At 37.1% G+C, this 20,431-nt stretch overlaps 2 protein-coding genes across 5 annotated transcripts in view; one reads left to right on the top strand and one right to left on the bottom strand.

Annotated features, from left to right (window-relative positions):
* Window positions 1-2: 2 nt before the first annotated feature.
* On the top strand, window positions 3-20,332 carry NDUFAF7 (NADH:ubiquinone oxidoreductase complex assembly factor 7). 4 transcript variants are annotated; one of them, XR_001365486.2, is made up of 11 exons: window positions 3-126; window positions 435-598; window positions 3,801-3,881; window positions 4,819-4,929; window positions 7,663-7,876; window positions 8,741-8,799; window positions 9,444-9,554; window positions 11,625-11,768; window positions 12,782-12,955; window positions 13,500-13,786; window positions 19,480-20,332. XR_001365486.2 is itself a non-coding variant. In XM_006181069.3 (10 exons), the coding sequence occupies exons 1-10, from the start codon at window positions 75-77 to the stop codon at window positions 13,713-13,715; spliced, it is 1,326 nt and encodes a 441-aa protein (XP_006181131.2). In that variant the 5' UTR covers window positions 3-74; the 3' UTR covers window positions 13,716-13,956. The 4 variants fall into 4 exon arrangements, 1 of the variants encoding a protein (XP_006181131.2); XR_004326231.1 differs by having other exon boundaries at window positions 11,682-11,768; XR_001365487.2 differs by lacking the exon at window positions 3,801-3,881.
* The window catches only part of PRKD3 (protein kinase D3), a 73,160-nt gene continuing 69,806 nt past the window's right edge, over window positions 17,078-20,431 (bottom strand). The window contains exon 19 of the mRNA XM_032497349.1: window positions 17,078-19,740. Coding sequence (XP_032353240.1) covers window positions 19,567-19,740 — 174 coding nt within the window. The 3' untranslated portion in view covers window positions 17,078-19,566. The remainder of the gene's footprint in view (window positions 19,741-20,431) is intronic.

The following is a 20,431-nucleotide window of genomic DNA, read 5'->3' on the forward strand; positions in this document are numbered from 1 at the left end:
GGGGCGGGTCCTCACCCGGAAACGGGCGCAATCCCCACACCTGGACGGCGGGCTGCTGCGTGCGGCGTTCGGCAATGAGCGTCCTCGTGAGGGCCGGCGTCTGGCCGCTGAGAGCCGCGCGCTCAGGTATGTGTTCGCCGTGTCCGAGCCTCAGTTGTCGTGGGAACCGCCTGGGGCGCCTTCCTCAGTTTGGGGGCCTCCGAGGAGCTCTGGGCTGCAGACTGTAGTTCAGCCTCAGACACGAAGTGGCTGCGTGGTCGTGGGCCAAGCGCGGACCTGCTGCGCCCGGTGGGCGTGCTGCGGCCCGGAGCCCGAGTTCCTGGCTTTGGCCCAGGTGAAGTGTTAAGGAAGCCGCTTTGAAATCACTCAGGCTGCTATGCACTTGTAAATAGTAATATTTCTAATGAGTCCCGTTTAATGTGTGTTTTTTGCAGTCATTCCGTGTTTTTGGAGAGGAAAGTACTTCAGCTCCGGGAAGGAACCTGCAGAAAACAACCTGGTGACTCCTATGCTGCGGCATCTTATATACAAAATTAAGTCTACTGGTCCCATCACCGTGGCCGAGTACATGAAGGAGGTCTTGACCAACCCAGCCAAGGTATGGGTCGGGGAGCCCGAGGACAAGGCCCGCTCTATCAGCGCCGCAGGTGTGAACCGGGAGGGTGTGCGCCGAGAGGAGCCTCAGCCCTGGCAGGTGCCTTCCAGGCCAGGGGAGAGCCACGCTCGAAGACCTGGGGACAGATAAATGAATCTGTCACTTGGGCTGGGCCAGGTCAAGTCAGCGGCAGTAGCATTAAAGAGAGGACAGATTTCAAAGATGTTCAGGAGACAGTGTAACTGATTGGACTTACAAGATGAGGGAAAGATGAGTACCTGGGTTGATGGCAGATACTGAGTCATTTCTCTGGGAGAAGGGAATGCAGAAGGAAGAAGAGCAGTTAAGTGTTTTAGGAGGAACAGGAAGGACAGAGTTAAGTCCGATGTGTGAATTTGAAGTTCAATGTGGTACTCAGGTGGAAATGTCCGATAAGCAACTGGAAATACGAGTTTCATGCGTGGACAGCTGTCTTAGGTTGACAGCAGGCACCGGAAGCATTCTGGGTTTTCTTCTTGAGAATGGAGGTCTGGGACTTTATCTTTTAGTATTAAGCACTGTCACAGCTTTCTGACCTGCGTTTCCTTCTCTATTCTACAAAGTCACTTGATGGAAGCCTGCGATCCTTTTATTTTAGGATGTTTCGCCTTTAGTTGGGTTGAAATACGAGATCTGTGGAATTCTGGGGTTCGTTTGGCCTTTTGATCTTGAATGTGATGGAGTGACTCAGGGTCCAGGGGTTTAGTAATGGCAGGGATCCTTTAATACCTGTATGCAGTGTCACAATGTGCTGAAAGTTCATATAGAGAGAAACTTTAGAACAAACATCTCCGGGTTAGAGTGGAGGTCCACTCATCATTTATCCATTTATTGAGGCGCCAAATGTGCCGGAAACTGTCTCAGGCACTGGGAATACTGCAGTGGACAGTAGAGCATGGCATTTATGTTCTGCTGAGAAAATGAACTGTAAACAAGGAAACAAATAAATAAAACAGGTTGATAGGATTGAAAGCAAGTGGTGCGGTGGGAATAGGGGTTGTAGACGTTCCTCAGGTAGATGGTCAGGGAAACCAGTACATTTGAGCCGAGCGAGGCTTGAGGGATGGGGATAGGCCAGCCTGGCAAAAGACTGGGAAAAGCAGGTTCCCAGCAGAGGATCCAGAGGCACAAGGTTTTCAAGCTGGGAAATGTCTTGGTGCATGCAGAGAAGAGTGCATGTGCCAGTGTGGCTCGAGGGCTGTGCCTGGGCAGTGGTGCTGATGATGAGGAAAGCAGTATGAGATGCATTTGGCAGGAGCGAGTTCATGCAATGCTTTCATGAAATTTACATTTTTGGGTTGTGCAATGGGAAACCTTCAGGAGATGCATTTCATGTATATCGTGGTGGCAGTGACATCAAGATGGAGATAGTAAGTGAGCAGATGGCTGTAAGAATCTGGAGTTCCTGAGAAGGATTCAGTATGCATATAAAAATTTGGTCATCATCAGTATATAGATGACATTAAAATCAAAGGAATCAGGTAGAGTATACTCGGAGAAAAGGAGGTTTTTCAGGATTAAGCCTTGAGGTAACTGTCAAATTTAGAGTAGATGTTCTTAACCTAGGGATCCTTGAATAGAAATCAAGGGGTTTGTGAACTTGGATGGGAATAAAAATTGCACTTAGTCTTCATTAATGTGTTTCTAACTGAAGTTCAGTATTTCTCTGATTATAAACATAGGTGACAACCATAGCATCAGCACTACTTAGAAATCACTGATACTGTCATATCACAACAGAGTGATCACAGGTATCGCAAAATACTGTTGTATTTCTCTGCACTTCACAACTTCATTATTTATTAGAACTTCAGCTCACATTTGTTTTTTAGTACACCTAGAAGAAGATGCTTGTAAATTCCTATATCACAAATTTGTTTTAAAAATATTTGAAAAGTATTTTTCAATTGATTTCATTTTTAATCCTGTGTGTTTTCAGTCCTGTGCATTTAAAAACATTCTTTGGAGAGTCCGTGGTCTTCACTAGACTGCTGGAGTGGTTCATCTCTCATACACATACACAGAAAACCACCCCTGAAAAGCTTACTTATGAAGGGAAAGAGAAAGGCTAGATGGGAGATGCTGTATGGAGTGAAAACAATTTTTTAAAGATGGAAGTGACTTAATTATGTTTCTAATGCTGAAGGGGAAAAGTTGAAGCTGTGAGAGAAAGGCGATGATGAAAAGATCCTGGCCCATCAGGGTCATGTGAGAAATGGGGATCCAGCTGGAGCCCAGGGTTATGTCTGGATAAGAGCAGAAGCTGTAGGCATTTCAGCTCTTGAGTCCTGAGCAAAGAAGAGGAACAGGTGGAGGCCAGATGGGGTCAGGAACCTGAGGAAGTCTGTTTAATAACATTCTTTAATCTCGTGTGGGCAGGAGCCCAGGTCACCTGCTGAGAGTCCCTTTGGAGAAGAAGAGGCTTGAGGAGCATAGGGAATTTTTAAGAACAATTCCCAAGTGTTTCTTGGAGGTTAGACATTATGCTAAAACTTGGGATATGAAGGTAAAGAAGACATAGTCCTGTCCCTCAAATGCCTAATCCTTCTGGTGGAAACTGCTGGATTTAGTTTGAGGTTAGAGAGCTGGAGGAGGAGGTCAGGGAAGTTAGCATTTGAGCGGATTGAATCTTACTGAGTATAAGCTTGCCAGGGAGAGGTGGAGAAGGGGAAGCATTGCAATGGCATGGATGTGGACAGGCAGGGCAATTAAAAAAACAAACTTTCTATTGTGACGTAACATTCATATAGAAAAATGCATAAATCACATGTATACAGCTTGATGAATTTTCACAAAGTGAACACTCCCATGTAAAAAGCACCCAGGTCAAGAAACAACAGCAGCAGGAAGGGCTAATTTGAAACAAAGTGAGAATTTGGGAGAGGAGGCTGGAGGGTTACTGTGCTGGGTTGTGGGAGCAGGAGGGGGAGGGCAGGGCTGGAGGGTAGGGATGGACATTGCATGGCTTCTGCCTTTACAGTCAGGGAATTGTTTTCCTACCAGTTCTGCAAAATGACTGTTACTTTGTAAAATTTATGTGAAGACATTATTTATTTCGGGTTGAAATACCTGTTTATTTCATCATATACATTATGTAAGATTTTGGAGGGCTGTTTTAAAAAGTTATTTGAAAACAATTTTTTTTCCATTTTTTCTTTTTGCATAGGGATATTATGTGCACCGTGACATGCTAGGAGAAGAAGGAGATTTTATTACTTCACCTGAAATAAGTCAGATCTTTGGGGAGGTAATACTCAGTGTAAAACTGTAAGAGAAACTAATTATCACCAACATTTGAGAGCAGATCAAGTAGTATTGTTCTACGATACTGGTCTACTGCTTTGTTTCTGTTAGTCATCAAAAGTTTTAAGTTTTTAGTAGTTTATATACTGAAGGATTGAGGACATTGGAAAAGTCCTTTATTATAAAAAAGGAAATGTAGAGATGTGAGGGACAGAAGGAAAGAGAAGGAAAAGATATGGAAGGAAAGATGTTGGAAAAGAAGAGAATCAGATGAACAATGAGAATGGGAGGACAGAGACAAAAGGCAAGGTGAAGAAGGAGGCTGAGTGTTCCCAAGAAGGAAGAGAGAAAAGATACAGAACACTGAGGAATTAGTGGAGTCAAGATGCTCTCTAAAGCCCCCACCCCTGATTTAGCCATATTAATAGTAGAAGTCTCCCTTTAAGGATCTCTGAATTCTTTTCAGGAATTCTAGTTCATTTACTTTCGTAGAAGAACCTTTGATCAGTTTAGAAATAGAAAATAGTACACAAAAGGAAGAAGAATCTAGGTGTTAAAAATATTAATTACGCCTAAAAGCTATGTAATTATTGAAATCACATGAATATGAAGAAAAGGCTTAATCATATTTCATAGGTCTGTCTGCTTTTAAATATTAGTACTTTTCTGTAAGTGATAATCCTCTTATCTGTGACACAGGACCTCCTGTAGCGGAGGCTGCCTTTTAACTAGATATTTTTTTCTGTTACTAAGTGGTTCCTTCCTTAGTGCTGTCTGTTGTGATGTAGTCCCAGAAGTTTGTGTGTGTGTCTATACATATGTGAACATATTAAACAACATACGAAAACATTTTGCTTTCTGGCGTAAAGCGTATACGATTTTATATTGTGGTATACGTTTATGATTTATAACTCTTTAATGTAGCTTTTTCCTTGTCACAGCTTCTAGGAATATGGTTCATTAGTGAATGGATAGCCACTGGAAAAACTGCAGCTTTCCAACTGGTGGAACTGGGCCCAGGCAGGGGTACCCTCTCAGGAGATATTTTGAGGGTAGGTAATAAAAGAATGTCTTAAAGTCTTATGAACATGAATCTTGTTCCTTTTGATTAAGTTTGAAAACTTTGTTATTTCCTTGGCATTTGAGTCCTACCTCCTTAATCTCATGTTTCTCAGCTAAAATATAATTTCAGAATTATATAGTGAATCATTACCTACTGTTGTCTGTTTGTAATCTTAAAAAAAAATGGGGGCAAGGGAAGAATGTAAAAGCTAAAAGTATAAAACATTTAGAAGGCATTATGGGAGAATATATTTGTCTCTGAGTAGGGAGAGAGTTTTTTAAATTATGTAAAAAGCAGAATCCATAAAGGAAAAGATGAATAATTTCAACTACATTAACATTAAGAACTTTTTTGTCCTTTAAAGAAACTACAAACTTTTTGTTCAAGACAGCATAAAGAAAATGATGAGACAAGCCACAAAGTGGGAGAAGTTACTTGCATCACATATAACCAACAAAGGAATGGTAGTTAGAATACATAAAGAATTCCTTTAAATCAGTGAGAAGGTGACAGATAACTCAATGGAAAAATTCAGGCCAAAGATGTGAACAGGCCCATTATAATAGAGGAAATATGGCCAATAAAAACAAGATGTTCAGACTCATTGGGAGTCAAGGAAATGAACATTAAAATCACAATGAGTAACCACTGCACCCTCAAGATTAGAGTCTGACAACATGAAGGTGTGCTGAGGATGGGGCGTGTGGGGAACTCTCACATACAACTTGTAAGAGTATAATCTGGTGCAGCCCCTATGAATAGCTACTGGGCATTATCTTCTAACATCAGTTACTTATATTCTATGGCCCAGCATTTACTGCTAGGCATGTACCCTGGAGGAACTAGTGCTTACACGTACCAGGAGACATGTGCAAGAAGATAGTAGCATTGTTTAGAATAGCCCAAAACTGAAAACAACCCAAATGCTTATTGGTGGGAAAACAGGTCAACAAATTGTGGTACAGTCACACAGTGGAATACCAAGTGCTGTGAAAATGCATGAAATCCAGCAGAAAGAAATAATACTCAACATGGAACTCAATATTTTATTGCTTGAAAATAGCAATCTGTTAAAGAACTTATATCATTTGATTGTATTTATATAAAATCTAAAAATAATTAACATTAAATAATATGTTTGGTGGTACAGATTAGTTAGTATCACTCGAGGTTCAGAATGGTGGTGAGATCTGAGGTTGAGAGAGGATGTGGCTTTAAAGGTAAGAGTCATGTCCTGTTTCTTTACCCAGACAGTGGATATTATTACATGTATCATTCCATCTTTCTGCCTAATAGATATTTTATAAAAGCATTAAAAAGAAGGAGTATTGTTTGTAGTATGTGACAAATAATTGTATTTAATAAACTTCTGTAGTTTACACTGTTTTGGAACCCAGTAGTTTTTTTGAGTTCATTTTGGGTATACTTGGCAATTCCGAATAAGAAAATCATATGTTCAGTTTCAAGAAATTAAAATTTCTTTTGCTATCTGATTTTTGCTTGAAATTAGGAATTGAAGGGTTTTTTCAAAAAGAAAATTAACAAACATCTGACTCCTGATTATATTGCATTCTGGAGGGAAAAAAGCCCCACTGATTTAAATTTCCAGGGCTCTATTTAGCTCCTTAATTGGCAAAGTTATTTGAATATAAAAATCTTTAACAAGATTCTCAAATAATATTTTTTTTTGTTTCAAGTACTTTAAAAATTAAGCCCACAGCTCTTAAAATGTATGAAGGATGCTTCCCTACATTAAGTCCTAAGAACTCTTTAAAAAGCCAAAGAATGTAAAGGAATGTAAGGAAAATAGCCAAAGATGTAATTACAGACTTTTTTAAAAAAAATCATACTTTATGAAGTATTTTTGTCTTGGGAAGTTCTTCCATATGTGGTTTCATCTCAAAACTAAATTTGGAAAAGTCATTATTTTCAGTCTGTATCTGTGTGTTGAGATCTCAGAGTAGGAGGCAAATCACCAGTGAAAATTAAATTCAAATAAAAAATATTGATGTATTTTATGTTATTGGCATTGAATTTTTAGCATTAAAATAATAATACAACATTAGTATATTCCTTTTTTTTCTCATGCTTACAATAGCACAGAAGAAAAAAAATTGTGTAGCTAAGAAAAAATTGAATGTGGGAAAGAATTCCAAAATTAAATTGTCAGGTTATTAGTGCCATTCATATCTGACTTCCTGGGAACGTTTAATCACCTCAGAGGAGAGATTATTCTGTAGACTTAGCAGCTTTTTAAAATGAAGCCTAGCTCTCTCTCTGCCCTTGAGCTCACTGTGTGGCCCCAGGTGTGATATGTAATTTCCAGGTCTTGTAAATAATAAACCTCTATTTTTTCAAAATAAAAAAAAAAAAATCAAGGGTACATACATTTTATTTCCTTCATCTATTTTTAGGTTCCCTAATATGAATCATTGTTTTTATTGGAAGCTAAAGCTTTTATTTTCATTTGTTAATCATAATTCTAATTTTTATCAGTGGGAAACCAAAGTGTGTACTGTTCATTTCTTACATAGACCATGTTTAATAACTTATAGTCAAGATTCTCATAGACTGCTGGAGAGTGGCTGTGTAAGGAAGAAATTTCTCTGAAACCAATTATTACTTCTACTGTGACATGAGCAAATTATTGAGATAAATGGTTAGAAAACCTCAGATCTACTCAGCACATTGTATTTTGCTAATTTCTTCTTTTTATATTTAGGTGTTTAGTCAGCTTGGATCTGTGCTGAAAAACTGTGACATTTCAGTACATCTGGTAGAGGTGAGCCAAAAATTAAGTGAGATTCAAGCATTAACATTGACTGAAGAGAAGGTCCCATTAGAGCGAGATGCTGGAGCCCCAGTATACATGAAAGGTGTCACAAAGTCTGGAATTCCAATTTCCTGGTACCGAGATCTGCAGGATATTCCAAAAGGTAATTATTTTACATTGATTAATGAAAGAAGTTTGACCACACCTCCTCACAATAGTGATTGGTGACCACAACGTTGTAGAGCAACATAGTAGATTGAGTTAGTGCTGCCAAGTGTCTTACCTGTGGAGGACAGCGAGCCTTTTTCCTAAAGAGCGCTGTATTAGAAAACAAAATCCCCTAACATTGAGGAGCAGTGATTTTATGTGGTGTCACAAAGACTAAACCAAACCAAAACCAATATACAGATTTTTGTTGTGCTTTTTTGCTTTTCCCTACCCCTAAGATAGGATGATGAAGCAGCCCAAGGCAATGGGGGCTGAAGGAAGTGTTACTCTTGGGTTTACTTTAATTATCTCATCTTTCGATAACCCTTCCTTGGCCTAAAGGCAAGCAAGCATGGTGGGAAAATCCCCCGCAGCCTTCGGGACTCTTGTATTGATGAGCCCCGGCTCAAATCGGCTCAAATCACAGGTGCTTGTCCAACCTTGGCAGGGCAGCTCAGCTGTTCCTGGCTTTAATCGTCTAGGTTGATGGCAGGAAATTCAAATCCTCTTCCAGCTAACAAATTTGAGTTCTGATTTCTTTCAGGCCTACTGATAAATAAAAGACTAAGCTGATAATTGGGATATTTTGTCTTTTGACTCTCTATGGGGAAAATGAGAATAGTGATAATTCTTCCTTCGTACTTTCTGCAGAGTGGGTTTGCCATGAGGACGTGGATGATTCTGTGGTAGTGATGATTACAGGAGCATCACAAGTTCAGTTACGAAGAACTATGCATTTTTCTTTTGTTAGTGTTCACTAGAGCCGTTGATTGCCTTGAAAATGCTGAAATGTTAATTTTTTTCTTCTGTTTTTAAATAGGGTTCAGCTTTTATCTTGCACATGAATTTTTTGATGTTCTTCCTGTGCATAAGTTTCAGGTATTGATGGGGAAAAAAGTCACATTTATAATTGAATAACAGCTTTATGTTGTAAGAATAAACATTTATGGTATTTAAGTATTATTTGTCGAAGTTAGCTGTATTTGGAAGTTTGATGAATACAAATAACTGAAAAAAAATCTTAATTCTCTTAGGATTATTGTTAACAATTATTAATTCTCCTGAGGTAAAGACGTGTGGGGATGTAAGAGGTTATATGGCTATAGGAAATAGAGGGTTATTTTCTAGCAAATATTTTTAAATTCCAAATATTAAAATTTTTTGTCACTTTTTCCTGTGAGGAGGTGTAAGATTTAGTGGTAGTGTGTGTATACTGGTGACTTCTAAGTACATACTAGTATGTAGTCATTTGTTAATTAGTCCTCTTAAGTCTGTTTTCCATTCTGGGGGCACTTTCCATGCTGCTAATTTTCTCCTCCATTTCTCATCTAAACAACATCAGTAGTTTGCATCTGTCAGTCTGCTCATATTTTTCAAAGGAAATGAACTAATGCCTTTAAATAATTTTAAGTGGTCAAGTGCTCTGTAAATGTTAGTTATTTATGGTAAGGGAGAAGACTTAAATTATTTTGGTGGAGGTAATTTGAGAACAAACTTACAAAAATTTGTTCTTTTGTGTTTAGAAAACACCACACGGATGGCGAGAGGTCCTCATTGATATCGATCCACACGTGTCTGATAAGCTGAGGTTTGTTTTGGCACCTTGTGCCACCCCAGCAGAAGCCTTCATACAAGTAGGAATAAGTTTTTTTTCTTAGTTTATTGCCAACCAATTCTTCAGTCTTATTTTCTGAGTTACTATTTTAGAGTTCTTTGCAACGTGTGAGGTGCTTTTTATTAATAGTGAAAATTGCACAGGCTCTAAAGTCAGGAGACTGGGTTCAAATAATTTCTTAGCTGTGTGAGAAAGTCAGCACTCACTCAGCAAGTCCCTGACTGTCTCTACCTCAGTTTCCTATCAAATGGCCACAATGGTGTCTACCTGAAAGAAGTTGTTATCTGTGAAAACAGTGTAGTACAGTGTGTAGTAAAGTAACAATAACATTTATTGAGTATTTTGTATGTATGACTCTGTTTTCTCATTTAATTCTCAAAACAAGTCTATTAGGTAAATTTTACCATCACTCTTTTTGAGCGACTATCAGAGCATGCCTTTTTTCTCAGGCTTCCACCCCGATCTAAATTTGATTCTAGACTGCCAGAATGGTACATTTTCTGCTGCTTTCTCTTGTCCTCAAGGAATAACTACAAGAGCCTATCAGATATATCTTGGGGTTGTGTTTAAAAGTTCAGAAAAAAACCTGTCCTTCTCAGGAATGTTTGGACGTTAGGTTGCCTGTTTTATTCCTTTTTTTCCAGCTCAGAAAAAAAAGATTTCTACTTTCTGGACCATAACTAAGAACTTCTGCTTCAGAAGTTACCGATTTTAAATGTAAAAGAGCTTTTAAACATAAACCTATGAATTAAGTTTTCTTTTGCAAAGGATAAGGTTAAAATATCGGCCTAACTGCTTGTGAGCATTTTTCTTTTTGTATATTCTGGCTACCTAATTTTACCTGAGTGAGAGACAAATTCATAAAGCTACCAAGAGCTAACCCACTGGCCCTGGGAATTGTGATTCTTTTTAGTTCCTGATTTGAATGGTACACAGTTATGAGGGAGGGAGTGATGATTTTCCCTGTCATTTGGATGGGGCCAGTGGTAAAGGGATCTGTTGTCTTGAAGGGCATTCTCACGGTAACAATGTTGGTATGGGATGCCGAGGCATGCCAGCTTATGCCTGAAGCAGCTGACCCCATGGTTGTTACAGTTAAATCACAGTAATTTATTTAATAGCCCTGGGGGCTAAGTGGTTTGTTGTTTCATTTAATCCTCACAGTAAGCCTAGGATATGTGCTGAGGAAACAGACTGTGAAAGATGAGGTAACTTGTCTGTAATAGCAGTGGGAGAGCTGAGACTCAGGGGCTGAGTCTGGTAGACTGTACCTGGTAGACTTGTGCCATTATAGTCAGGGACATCGGGGCAGGGCAGGAGGGTGTTGGCGTTTAGTAGGGTGTTAGGAGGGAGCAAAAGTTAATATATGTTTAAATGATGAAGAAAAATTTCTTTTGTTATCACAGGAGTTAGTGAAATTTTACACTAATACGAGTCAAGTTGACAGGTATTAACTGCTGTCATTTCACTTGTTAAGCTAATAAGCACTTACTGAGGACCCTTAGTTAATTGTTGAACATCTTGAGAAATAAGGCCCTTGGGGATATTGACGCTAGTTTATAAGCTGATATTATTAGATATAGGGCATATCGTTGGGGTACCTTTTGCCCCCAAAGAAGGCAAATATACTTGCTTAATAGGATCTGTTTTGTTATATTGGATTTATATCATTTATTCTACCTGCACAATTTTTTGAGTGTCTCTTATGTGCCAGGCACTGTTCTAGGCAGACAAAAATTCCTTTTCCATGAGTTCAACCTAGTAGAATATATTTGTACGAATTGATATAAAAGTATAGTCACCATAAAAAATGATAATGTACTAAGCCATCGGGGGGGCTGGGAAGATACATGCCTTTTATAGACAGCATTAAAATTAAAATATCTTTGTAAACTTAGTGGACAGCATCTGAGAACCAAAGAGTTCTGTATAATATAAAGGACATCATGTGAAAAGTTGAGTGTAGACAATGTATTCATATTGAGAAGAAATTTATTTTTATTATAACTGAGAAATGCTCATTGTTGAAAATTCCTAAGGAAGTAGGTCTTTTGAATGATGTATTTTGATTCAACTGTTCCCTTACTAGTGTGATGAAACAAGGGATCACGTGGAAGTGTGTCCTGATGCAGGTGTTATTATTCAGGAACTTTCTGAACGCATTGCAGTAACTGGAGGTGCTGCTCTGATTGCTGATTATGGTCATGATGGAACGAAGACCGATACCTTCAGAGTATGTATAATTCAGTCCCATGATTTATCAGAATTTAATTGGTAAGATTTACTTATAGTTGTTTGTTAGGTTTGAAACTCATTGAAGATCTTTATCTTCTTTGGTTTCCACAGTGCCTAGCATTGTTGTATTATACTGTTTTGTAATTAATCCATGTTTTTATTATTACCCTTAACCCTGTATCTTACTGTCCACCTATCATTTGAACAGAGTCTGAATTGTCTACATTATTTCTTAAGTTGCAGAACCTAGGTTTGCATATATCCTAGTAAGCATCTACTACAAATGGATTTTCTTAGAATTTTCTCTTCCTCCTTTATTTAAAAAAGATTTGGTACTACTTTGAAGGTTTGATCTAGCTACTGTAGTCATTCTAACTTTTTCTATCATGTTTTCGACTTTTTTTTCCTCTTTTGGTGTATTCTGCTATCCTTCCTATACATCCTTTCTTATGTTCTTTGAATATGATCGATCAATTCTGTTCAGTACACTTTAGTTGAAATACATTTATCTCGATGCCATTAGTCATTTTCTAGATCTATTGTTCTCAGTTTCTAACTTTATTTAAGAAAAACCTGGAGAGTTTTATTACAAATGCTGGTTCCCTTGCCTTACCTCCACGATTCTGATCCACGAGGTCTGGGTGGAGTCCAGTGATATATTCTCAGGTGATTCTGATGCATATAGTTGATGGATACACTTTGTGTAACAGTGTCTAGGTTCTGATAACCTGGATTCATCTGGAAAATTATCTCTTCTATCTTGTCACCGTGGGCATTATTGAAAATGTTTAACAGTTGTCAAAAGGAGCATCTCCAGGCACTTTTATGTTGGCTTTTCCACATAGCATCTCACTTGAGGAAAGGGTGCTACCTCATTAAGCTTGTAAACCACTGATTTAGGCCATATTTTCCTTAACAGTTATGTAAAATGTACCAAAATGATAGCATTTATTTAATCTTTAATGATAACAATAAAGACAAAAACTTATCATTTAAAAAATTATGTTCAAGGGGTTTTGTGGCCACAAGCTTCACGACGTCCTGATTGCCCCAGGAACAGCAGACCTAACAGCTGACGTGGACTTCAGTTACTTGCGCCGAATGGCACAGGGAAAAGTAGCTTCTCTGGGTCCAGTGAAACAGCAAACATTTTTAAAAAATATGGGCATTGATGTCCGGCTGAAGGTAATCATTTATTTTATTTCACTATCATTATATATTAATTTCATAGTATTTCAATACGTATTTTAAATATTAAGTTCACCTGGCCTTAATGCTCTTGTGGTTAGATCCCTGGTGTTTCAGTCTTTTCAGTAGTATGGGATTCAGTGTAACCAGACAGCCTGGGGGTGGAGCTGCCTGGTAAGTTTTATGCCTCTCCATATGAGGTAGAATTAAGACTTCCAAATAGTGTTTATGTTCACTAAGAAAATTTGAATGTGTGTATAAGTATGAATTTTATAACTATTTTGATGACATCTTAACCCTTCAGTGTAGATCAGCCCATCTGAGAATATGTTAAACATACAAATCCATAGGTTTGGGTCAGAGTAACCTGTGTTTTTAATAAACACTCTGTGATTCTGAGGCAGGTGATCGGAAATCACATTTTAAGCACTACTTTATTGAATAGCTAATATTAGAAATACTAATAGTCATTAGTATTGCTTGCATATACCTAGGAATCCTTTCTTCTGGTTATTTTTAATAAAAAATTTTTTCTTTTCAGGTCCTTTTAGATAAATCAGATGAACCATCATTGAGGCAGCAGTTACTTCAGGGATATGATATGTTAATGAACCCTAAGGAGATGGGAGAAAGATTTAACTTTTTTGCCTTGCTACCTCATCAGAGACTTCATGGTAGAAATCATCAGATAAATGCATTGCAGTCAGAACCCTCTCCATCACCTGTTGCTGGGTTTAGTGAACTTGTTTGGCGATGATATTTCAATTTGGGCTTTTTACCCTCAAGTCTGCCTAAGAAACCAGAATAAAGAGAACATATGTATCACAGGTAAAATAAGTATTAAAATATTTTATTGCTTCACAGCCAATAAAAATAGCCCATCTTATTTAAAGTACAACTAAACAGTGATCTTTTAAGATTGTGTTTGACTCTTGGTACAAATGTGTGTTCTCAATTTAATGAAACATATTATTGAGTTTCCTCTAATAAGGCTACTTACTGCATTGTTATTTTAAAAAGTAAACATGAATACTGATTGGTTTAATAAAAACTGGAAACAACCTAACTGGCCATTCACAGGGGACTGATTAAATAGAACTATCATATATTATTTATAAAATGAGGTAGAGCAACATGTTCTGACATAGAAAGATCTCTAAGACTTAGTAAGTGAAAGAAGTAGGGTACAAAGTGTTTCACAGTTATGATTCCATTTTTGTTGGAGAAAAAGCTACATTTAAAGGAGTGCTTGTAAGTAATTTATAGCAATTACAACACTAAATGCAAACTAGTTGTTTTCTCTTCTATGGTATTTATTTGTATATGAAAGGAAAGAAAGGATGGACAGTAATCACTATTTATAGAAGAGTCTGTTCTTTCTTTATTGTAAATTCTTGCCTTCTTTGTTGTAGAATAAGTTATCGTAGGTGTGTGGGTTTATTTCTGGGCTCTCTATTCTGTTCCGTTGATCTATGTGTCTGCTTTTGTGCCAGAACCATGCTGTTTTGATTATTGTTGCTTTATGGTATAGTCTGAAGTCAGGGAGAATGATGCCTTCAGCTTTGTTCTTTTTTCTCAAGATTGCCTTGGCAATTTGGGGTCATTCATGGTTCCATATAAATTTTAGGTTTGTTCTAGTTCTGTGAAAAATATCATGGGTTTTTTTTGATAGGGATTGCATTAAATCTGTAGATTGCTTTGGGTAGTATGGACATTTAAACAGTATTAATTTTTTCAATCCAAGAACACAGGATATCTTTCCATTTCTTTGTATCATTTTCAGATTCCTTCATGAGTATTTTATAGTTTTCAGAGTATAGGTCTTTCACTTACTTGGTAAAGTTTGTTCCTAGGTATTTTATTCTTTTTTATGTGATTTTAAATGAGGTGTTATTACTTTCTTTCTGATAGTTCATTATTAGTGTTTAGAAAAGCAAGAGTTCTATATATTAATCTTACACCCTGCAGCTTTCCTGAATTCATTTATTAGTTCCAGTAGTTTTTTGGTGGAGACTAGGGTTTTCTATATATAGTGTCATGTCATCTGCAAATAGGGACAATTTGACTACCCCCCTTCCAATTTGGATGCCTTTTACTTCCGTTTCTTTTCTGATTGCTGTGGCCAAGACTTCCAATTCTGTGTTAAATGGAAGTGAAGAAACTGGGCATCCTTGTCTTGTTTCTGATTTTAGAGGAAAGGACGTTAGCTGTGGATATGTCATAAATGGCCTTTATTATGTTGACATATGTTCCCTCTTTATCAACTTTGATCAGAGTTTTTATCAATGAATGACTTAAATTTTGTCAGGTGCTTTTTCTGTGTCCGTTGAAATGTGATTTTATCCTTTTGTTAATGTGGTGTATCACATAGATGGATTTGCGAACACTGAACTATCCTTGCATCCCTGGAACAAATCTCACTTGGCCATAGTGTATGATTCTTTTTATATATTGTTGGATTCAATTTGCTAATATTTCATTGAGGGTTGTTGCATTTGTATTCATCAGAGCTGTTGGCTTGTGATTTTCTTTTTTTGTAGTGTCTTTACCAGGTGTTGGTACCAGGATAGTGGTGGCCTTACAGAATGAATTTGAGTGTTCAGTCTTCAATTTTTTGGAATAGTTTGAGGAGAGGTATTAGCTCTTTTTCACATGTTTAGTAGAATTCCCCTGTGAAGCTGTCCTGTCTGGACTTTTGTTTGCTGGGAGTTTTTTAAATTACAAATTCAGTTTCACTGTTAGTAATTGGTCTGTTCAGACTGTCTATTTGATTTAGTACTGGCAGGTCGTATGTTTCTAGAAATTTGTCTGTTTTTTCTAGGTTGTATCTCTGTGGTATTGCTTGTTATTTCTCCTCTTTCACTTCTTATTTTATTTGGGTCCTCTCTTTTTTCTTCTTGAGCCTGGCTAAAGGTTTGTCAATGTTATCTTCTCAAAAAAACCAGCTCTTGGTTTCATTTATCTTTTATTTTGTTTTATTTATTTCCTTTCTGATCTTTATTATTTCCTTCCATCTGCTGATTTTGGGCTTTGTTCTTTTTCTAATTCCTTTAGATAAGAGGTTAGGTTGTTTATTTGAAATTTTTCTTGTTTCTTGAGGTAGGCCTTATATTGCTATAAACTCCAATAATCATTATTAAATTTCCAAATCTGGAAATGGGTTTGAGGGGTGGGAAGAGACTTAAACCTGACATGTACTTAAAACATCAGAGTAAATGCAGACTACCTAGGAGGAATAATTTTTAAATTGAGCTAATTCTCTTATTTCCCGATAAGTGTCAAGATTTTGTTCTGTAAGTTCTCATTTTTTGGTTCACAGAACTTTTATATTAATACCAGATATATGGACTTTCTAAAGAATTGTTACATTAGCAACACAAATTTATAAGTTAGATTAAAGGAAAAGAATATTAGCCATATGTCTTGAATTTATAGCATTACTGTTTTGGGGGTTTAGTGGCAGAATGATGAATGCTTGCTTTATATTGTTTCTTTTGCTTAACTGGGAACAGGACCAGCATTCTGTGTCTTACCCTAAAGTAAAGGAAGATGGAGGCCTTATTTTTCAGGTGCTGCCCAGCTTTGGACCATTCCTACCCACCCTTATTCTATTCCCATATTTATTTTCTTCTTTTGAGAACTTGGTTGGAAAATTTTTGGAAGATGAAAATGCCCATAGTTGGCCCTTCCCAATTCTTAATACTTTTTATGGTTAAGGGGGAGGAGTCCGGCAGTGCTTCTTAAACCTAGAAATTTTACTTTGATTCTATGTATTTAGCTTGTTTAAGTCTTCTGGCAGTTGCAATAGTTGAATATTTGATGGCAGTTTCTGAAAAATTTACAGTTATAAATTATTACAAACTTTCATTCCAAAAAATGAGACCTGAGATAATTACCTCAAATTTTGTATAAAATTGTAATAATGAATTGTTTTTTATTTTAGTCAGTTAAAAAAAAAAATCTGTGTTCTTAAATATAGCATTAGTTCCATTTACAAATACTATTTCCAAAAGAGTTTTCTTACCAAGGCCTGGGAAAATAACACAACCAAATAAAATTTTCTTTGGAAACCTCTACTAGAGATAGGCTCACGTTTTCTCATGGAAAAGTATGGTGATATTTCTGGAAATACATTTTATTATCAAGCTTCTTTGAGGATATTTACAAAAAGTGGGATGTAACAAAAAATAAAAATGTACTAAACATTGCATTATAGACTACTTTGTACATTATCAAATGTTTCTAACAATAATTCTTATACAAATAGAACATGACTTCAAGACAAAAAAAGGTTATGCAGGTTATACAGTAACTGGAGAAATTACTCAACTCCAAATTATCTGACAGTGCTTTTACAATTTTTTTTTTTTAAAGAAAACTTAGGCATTCAACAACAAAAACAAAAAAGAGTGCAATTAATTTCATGGCTTGTAAAGTTTGATTATGTAAGTATAGCAAACAGACATCATTCCAGTTAATTTTCATCTTACGCAGTAAAACCACAACAGGGTGCCTAATGACTCAGAATTACTTTGTTTTAGCATACTGATATAAATAGTTATTATTTTGGAGAAATTTGGAGAAGTCATCCTCTGTCACAAGGAAAATACATCTCCAAAAATTTTAAATTCCTATATGAGAATGAAATACTGAGAGACATTGTGGAATGTCACCTAGAGATATGTAGGGGTAGGCAGTATAGCAGAATGGTTATCAGGGTTGTAAGAGGGACTCTGGAGCTACAATGCCCGGGTTCAAATCCACATCCCACCTGCACCTTCAGCAGCTGGTTACATAATCTCCCTGTGCCTCCATTTCCTTATCTGAGAGATAGGGTTCACAATGCACTTACCTCATGGCTATTGTGAGGTAAATTAAAACGTGTAAGACGCTCACAGAGGAGCACTGCATGTTTGCTTGTGTTCTCTCAAGTTACGTTTTTCTTCCTAGACGGGGAGTAGTTTCAAGGCTCTCTAGAGGCCATCTCAGTCTTAGTCTGTTGACAAGAAGAGCATTCCTTTCCTTTGCTAGCTCCAATTAAGTGGTCAGTGACAAGTTAACAGTTTTATAATTTTTAGTTTATTGAATATGTTCATAAATACCTGATCTTCACAACAAATGTGAAGAAGGTAGAGGCAAGAATTACACTCTTCATCTTATAGACTGAGGAACTTGAGGCTCAGACAGACCGTCACTTGCCCAGGCCAACGTAGCCAGTAAGGAATTTTTCGACTCCACATCTTTTGCTCTTTTTGGAGGGGGAAAAATAGTTTACAATGATTAATAAGGAATGAAGAAGTAAAAGACTACTAGGCTTTTTATAAGTGGATAGTCCCAGATCTTTACCTTTTTTTATGGGAGAGGAGAATTATTAGTAACCTTTAAAAAAACTATGAAAAAGTCTAATCTCTTAAATACTATATCTGGGTTAAAAAAAAAGATTCTTTCGCTGGCTGCTGGAGTTGAAATGTTAAAGAAACCCAAAAACTTATTCTTCCGTTTGCTCAGCTGATAATATAGCCCTTTTCTTATAAACTGTTCCATGTTTCAGCCCAACCATGCCCTCAAACTGCTTAATGTTTTTATCAAATATCTGTAAAGCTTTCCAAGCGTTTCCAAGCTGTAAGCTAAGGGAAGAACGAAAGGATACTGTTTGCTGTTCTTTTCTAGAGCATTAACTGACTCTGCACTGGCCTTACTTTTAGCATGTATTTAATTTTCTTCCTCAAGTTATTCAACCCCGTGTACAGATAAATTGTGTACTTAGAGTTCAGATCGATACCCACTGACTGCTGGAATCCCACTGTGGCATCACAGCGGCATCAGTGGAGTGTGAGTCTTTAGCAGCAGAGCTGAGCTGTAAGAAAGCATACATGACAACTCAGCACTTAGACCAGCACTTCCTACTCCTGGTTTTGTACAATCAGTTGTCCCAAATTATCTTAGAGACTGTTGCAACATACAAAAAGATGACAACTTAGTTTTTATGTTGTGAGGAGCATATTCAGAATTCCAACTCCAAAAAGGTTAAGGATCACTGTTTTGGTAAAAGAAGGTAAAGCAGTCCAGCACTCCTGTTCTAGGTGTCTAGGAAAATCCCCTCGATGCTTCCATGGTCAGTTAAACAAATGTTTAAAGTCCTTATAAGAAATGGCATGCTGGCAGCCTCTCAGTTATCGTGTAAATGCAAATGTGTTTAATAACCAACCTGCAACTCTTGTATGATCTGGTCAAGCTATGCAATAACTGGACTCCAGCCTGCCTTTTCCTCCTTTAAAAACATACAAGAACAGGAAAGGGAAGATAAATTAAGTGCCACTATTGTACTAAAGTGAAGGATTAGGAAAAAATACAAAAACCAGTTATTGCTTATGCTATAAAAATTTATGAAAAGCTTCACCTTGGGTTCCATTATGTGTTTTTATTACTCAGACTCCCCTCTTGTACCTGCTCATTATAAACTACAGTATTGGTGTCACTAATTCTTTACCATATTTCCTCATATCTTTGCATCCTTTCAGATGACAACCTACAGAGAACAAAAGTTGTGCAGCAAGTATCAGTCTGTAACATGAAATCCTTCCTTGCTGAAGTTAGCTCACTGATAACTAAGGATCTTCTTCCATGTCATCTGGATTGGGAGCCATAATGAAGTGCTTTGGGTATACAAGGTTGTGTGTGTATGCATGGATTTCCCAGCGGGCATCATCACTTTCATGTGTAATGTAACGTTCACCAATGCGAGTTTCAAATTCTCTAAGATCAAGCCAAGTCTGATAGTCCTAGAAAAAAAATTGAAGTGATTATGAACCATAAAAGAAACAAATTACTGTCAACCTTTTTTTTTTTTGCTCAGCACCCTAGTCATATAATTGGCAGCCCCTCCTCCTAAGCACTTGTTATACAATAAGTTCTATTTTGTAATATTTTAAATTATCAATGTTAAGTTAAAGATAAGTGCTTTTTCAAATTTAGAGTCTCATGAAGAAAGTAGCTAGTTTCTAAAACTTAAAAAATTTGCCTTAGGCTTCTGAGGTGGCTAATAATAACCACTAAAATATTTTGTTCTATATGAGAGGCCTATGCCTTACTCCTAAAAATAGGGGAAAATGATTAGAATCTATCATCAGGATAATGTAATAAATGCTGAGACAAATCATGATTACATCTGTTTTGAAGTTACTTCTACTACTCCCTTTAAAAGAGCTCTGAAGCTTTTCACTTTACTCTGACGTTTGGGTTATCTTTTTGACAGAACTATGCAATAGCTTTTGGGGGGATTAAGTCGAACATTTAAAATGGTGTATCTGATCTCTTCAATGCAAATATAAACCTTTTAGTTGACATTTTCAGAGTAAAATATATTTGACAACATAATGTGTCATGCTCATCTTACAAAGGGTGAAATGAAGACCTAAGGCCCAGTACAGGGCTAAACCACTGCTTTCGTTCATGGATGTTTAACTGCCTGTC

Source organism: Camelus ferus, chromosome 15 (genome assembly GCF_009834535.1).
Source record: "Camelus ferus isolate YT-003-E chromosome 15, BCGSAC_Cfer_1.0, whole genome shotgun sequence".
NCBI classification, from domain to species: Eukaryota; Metazoa; Chordata; class Mammalia; order Artiodactyla; family Camelidae; genus Camelus; species Camelus ferus.

What these genes read in the sequence shown, in the direction of transcription:
- NDUFAF7 (XM_006181069.3), top strand. Translation starts at nt 75, where the DNA reads ATGAGCGTCCTCGTGAGGGCCGGCGTCTGGCCGCTGAGAGCCGCGCGC. An exon ending in TCTGCAGGATATTCCAAAAG is followed by an intron (nt 7,877 to 8,740) that starts GTAATTATTTTA and finishes GTTTTTAAATAG; the next exon opens with GGTTCAGCTTTTATCTTGCA. An exon ending in CGAAGACCGATACCTTCAGA is followed by an intron (nt 11,769 to 12,781) that starts GTATGTATAATT and finishes ATTATGTTCAAG; the next exon opens with GGGTTTTGTGGCCACAAGCT.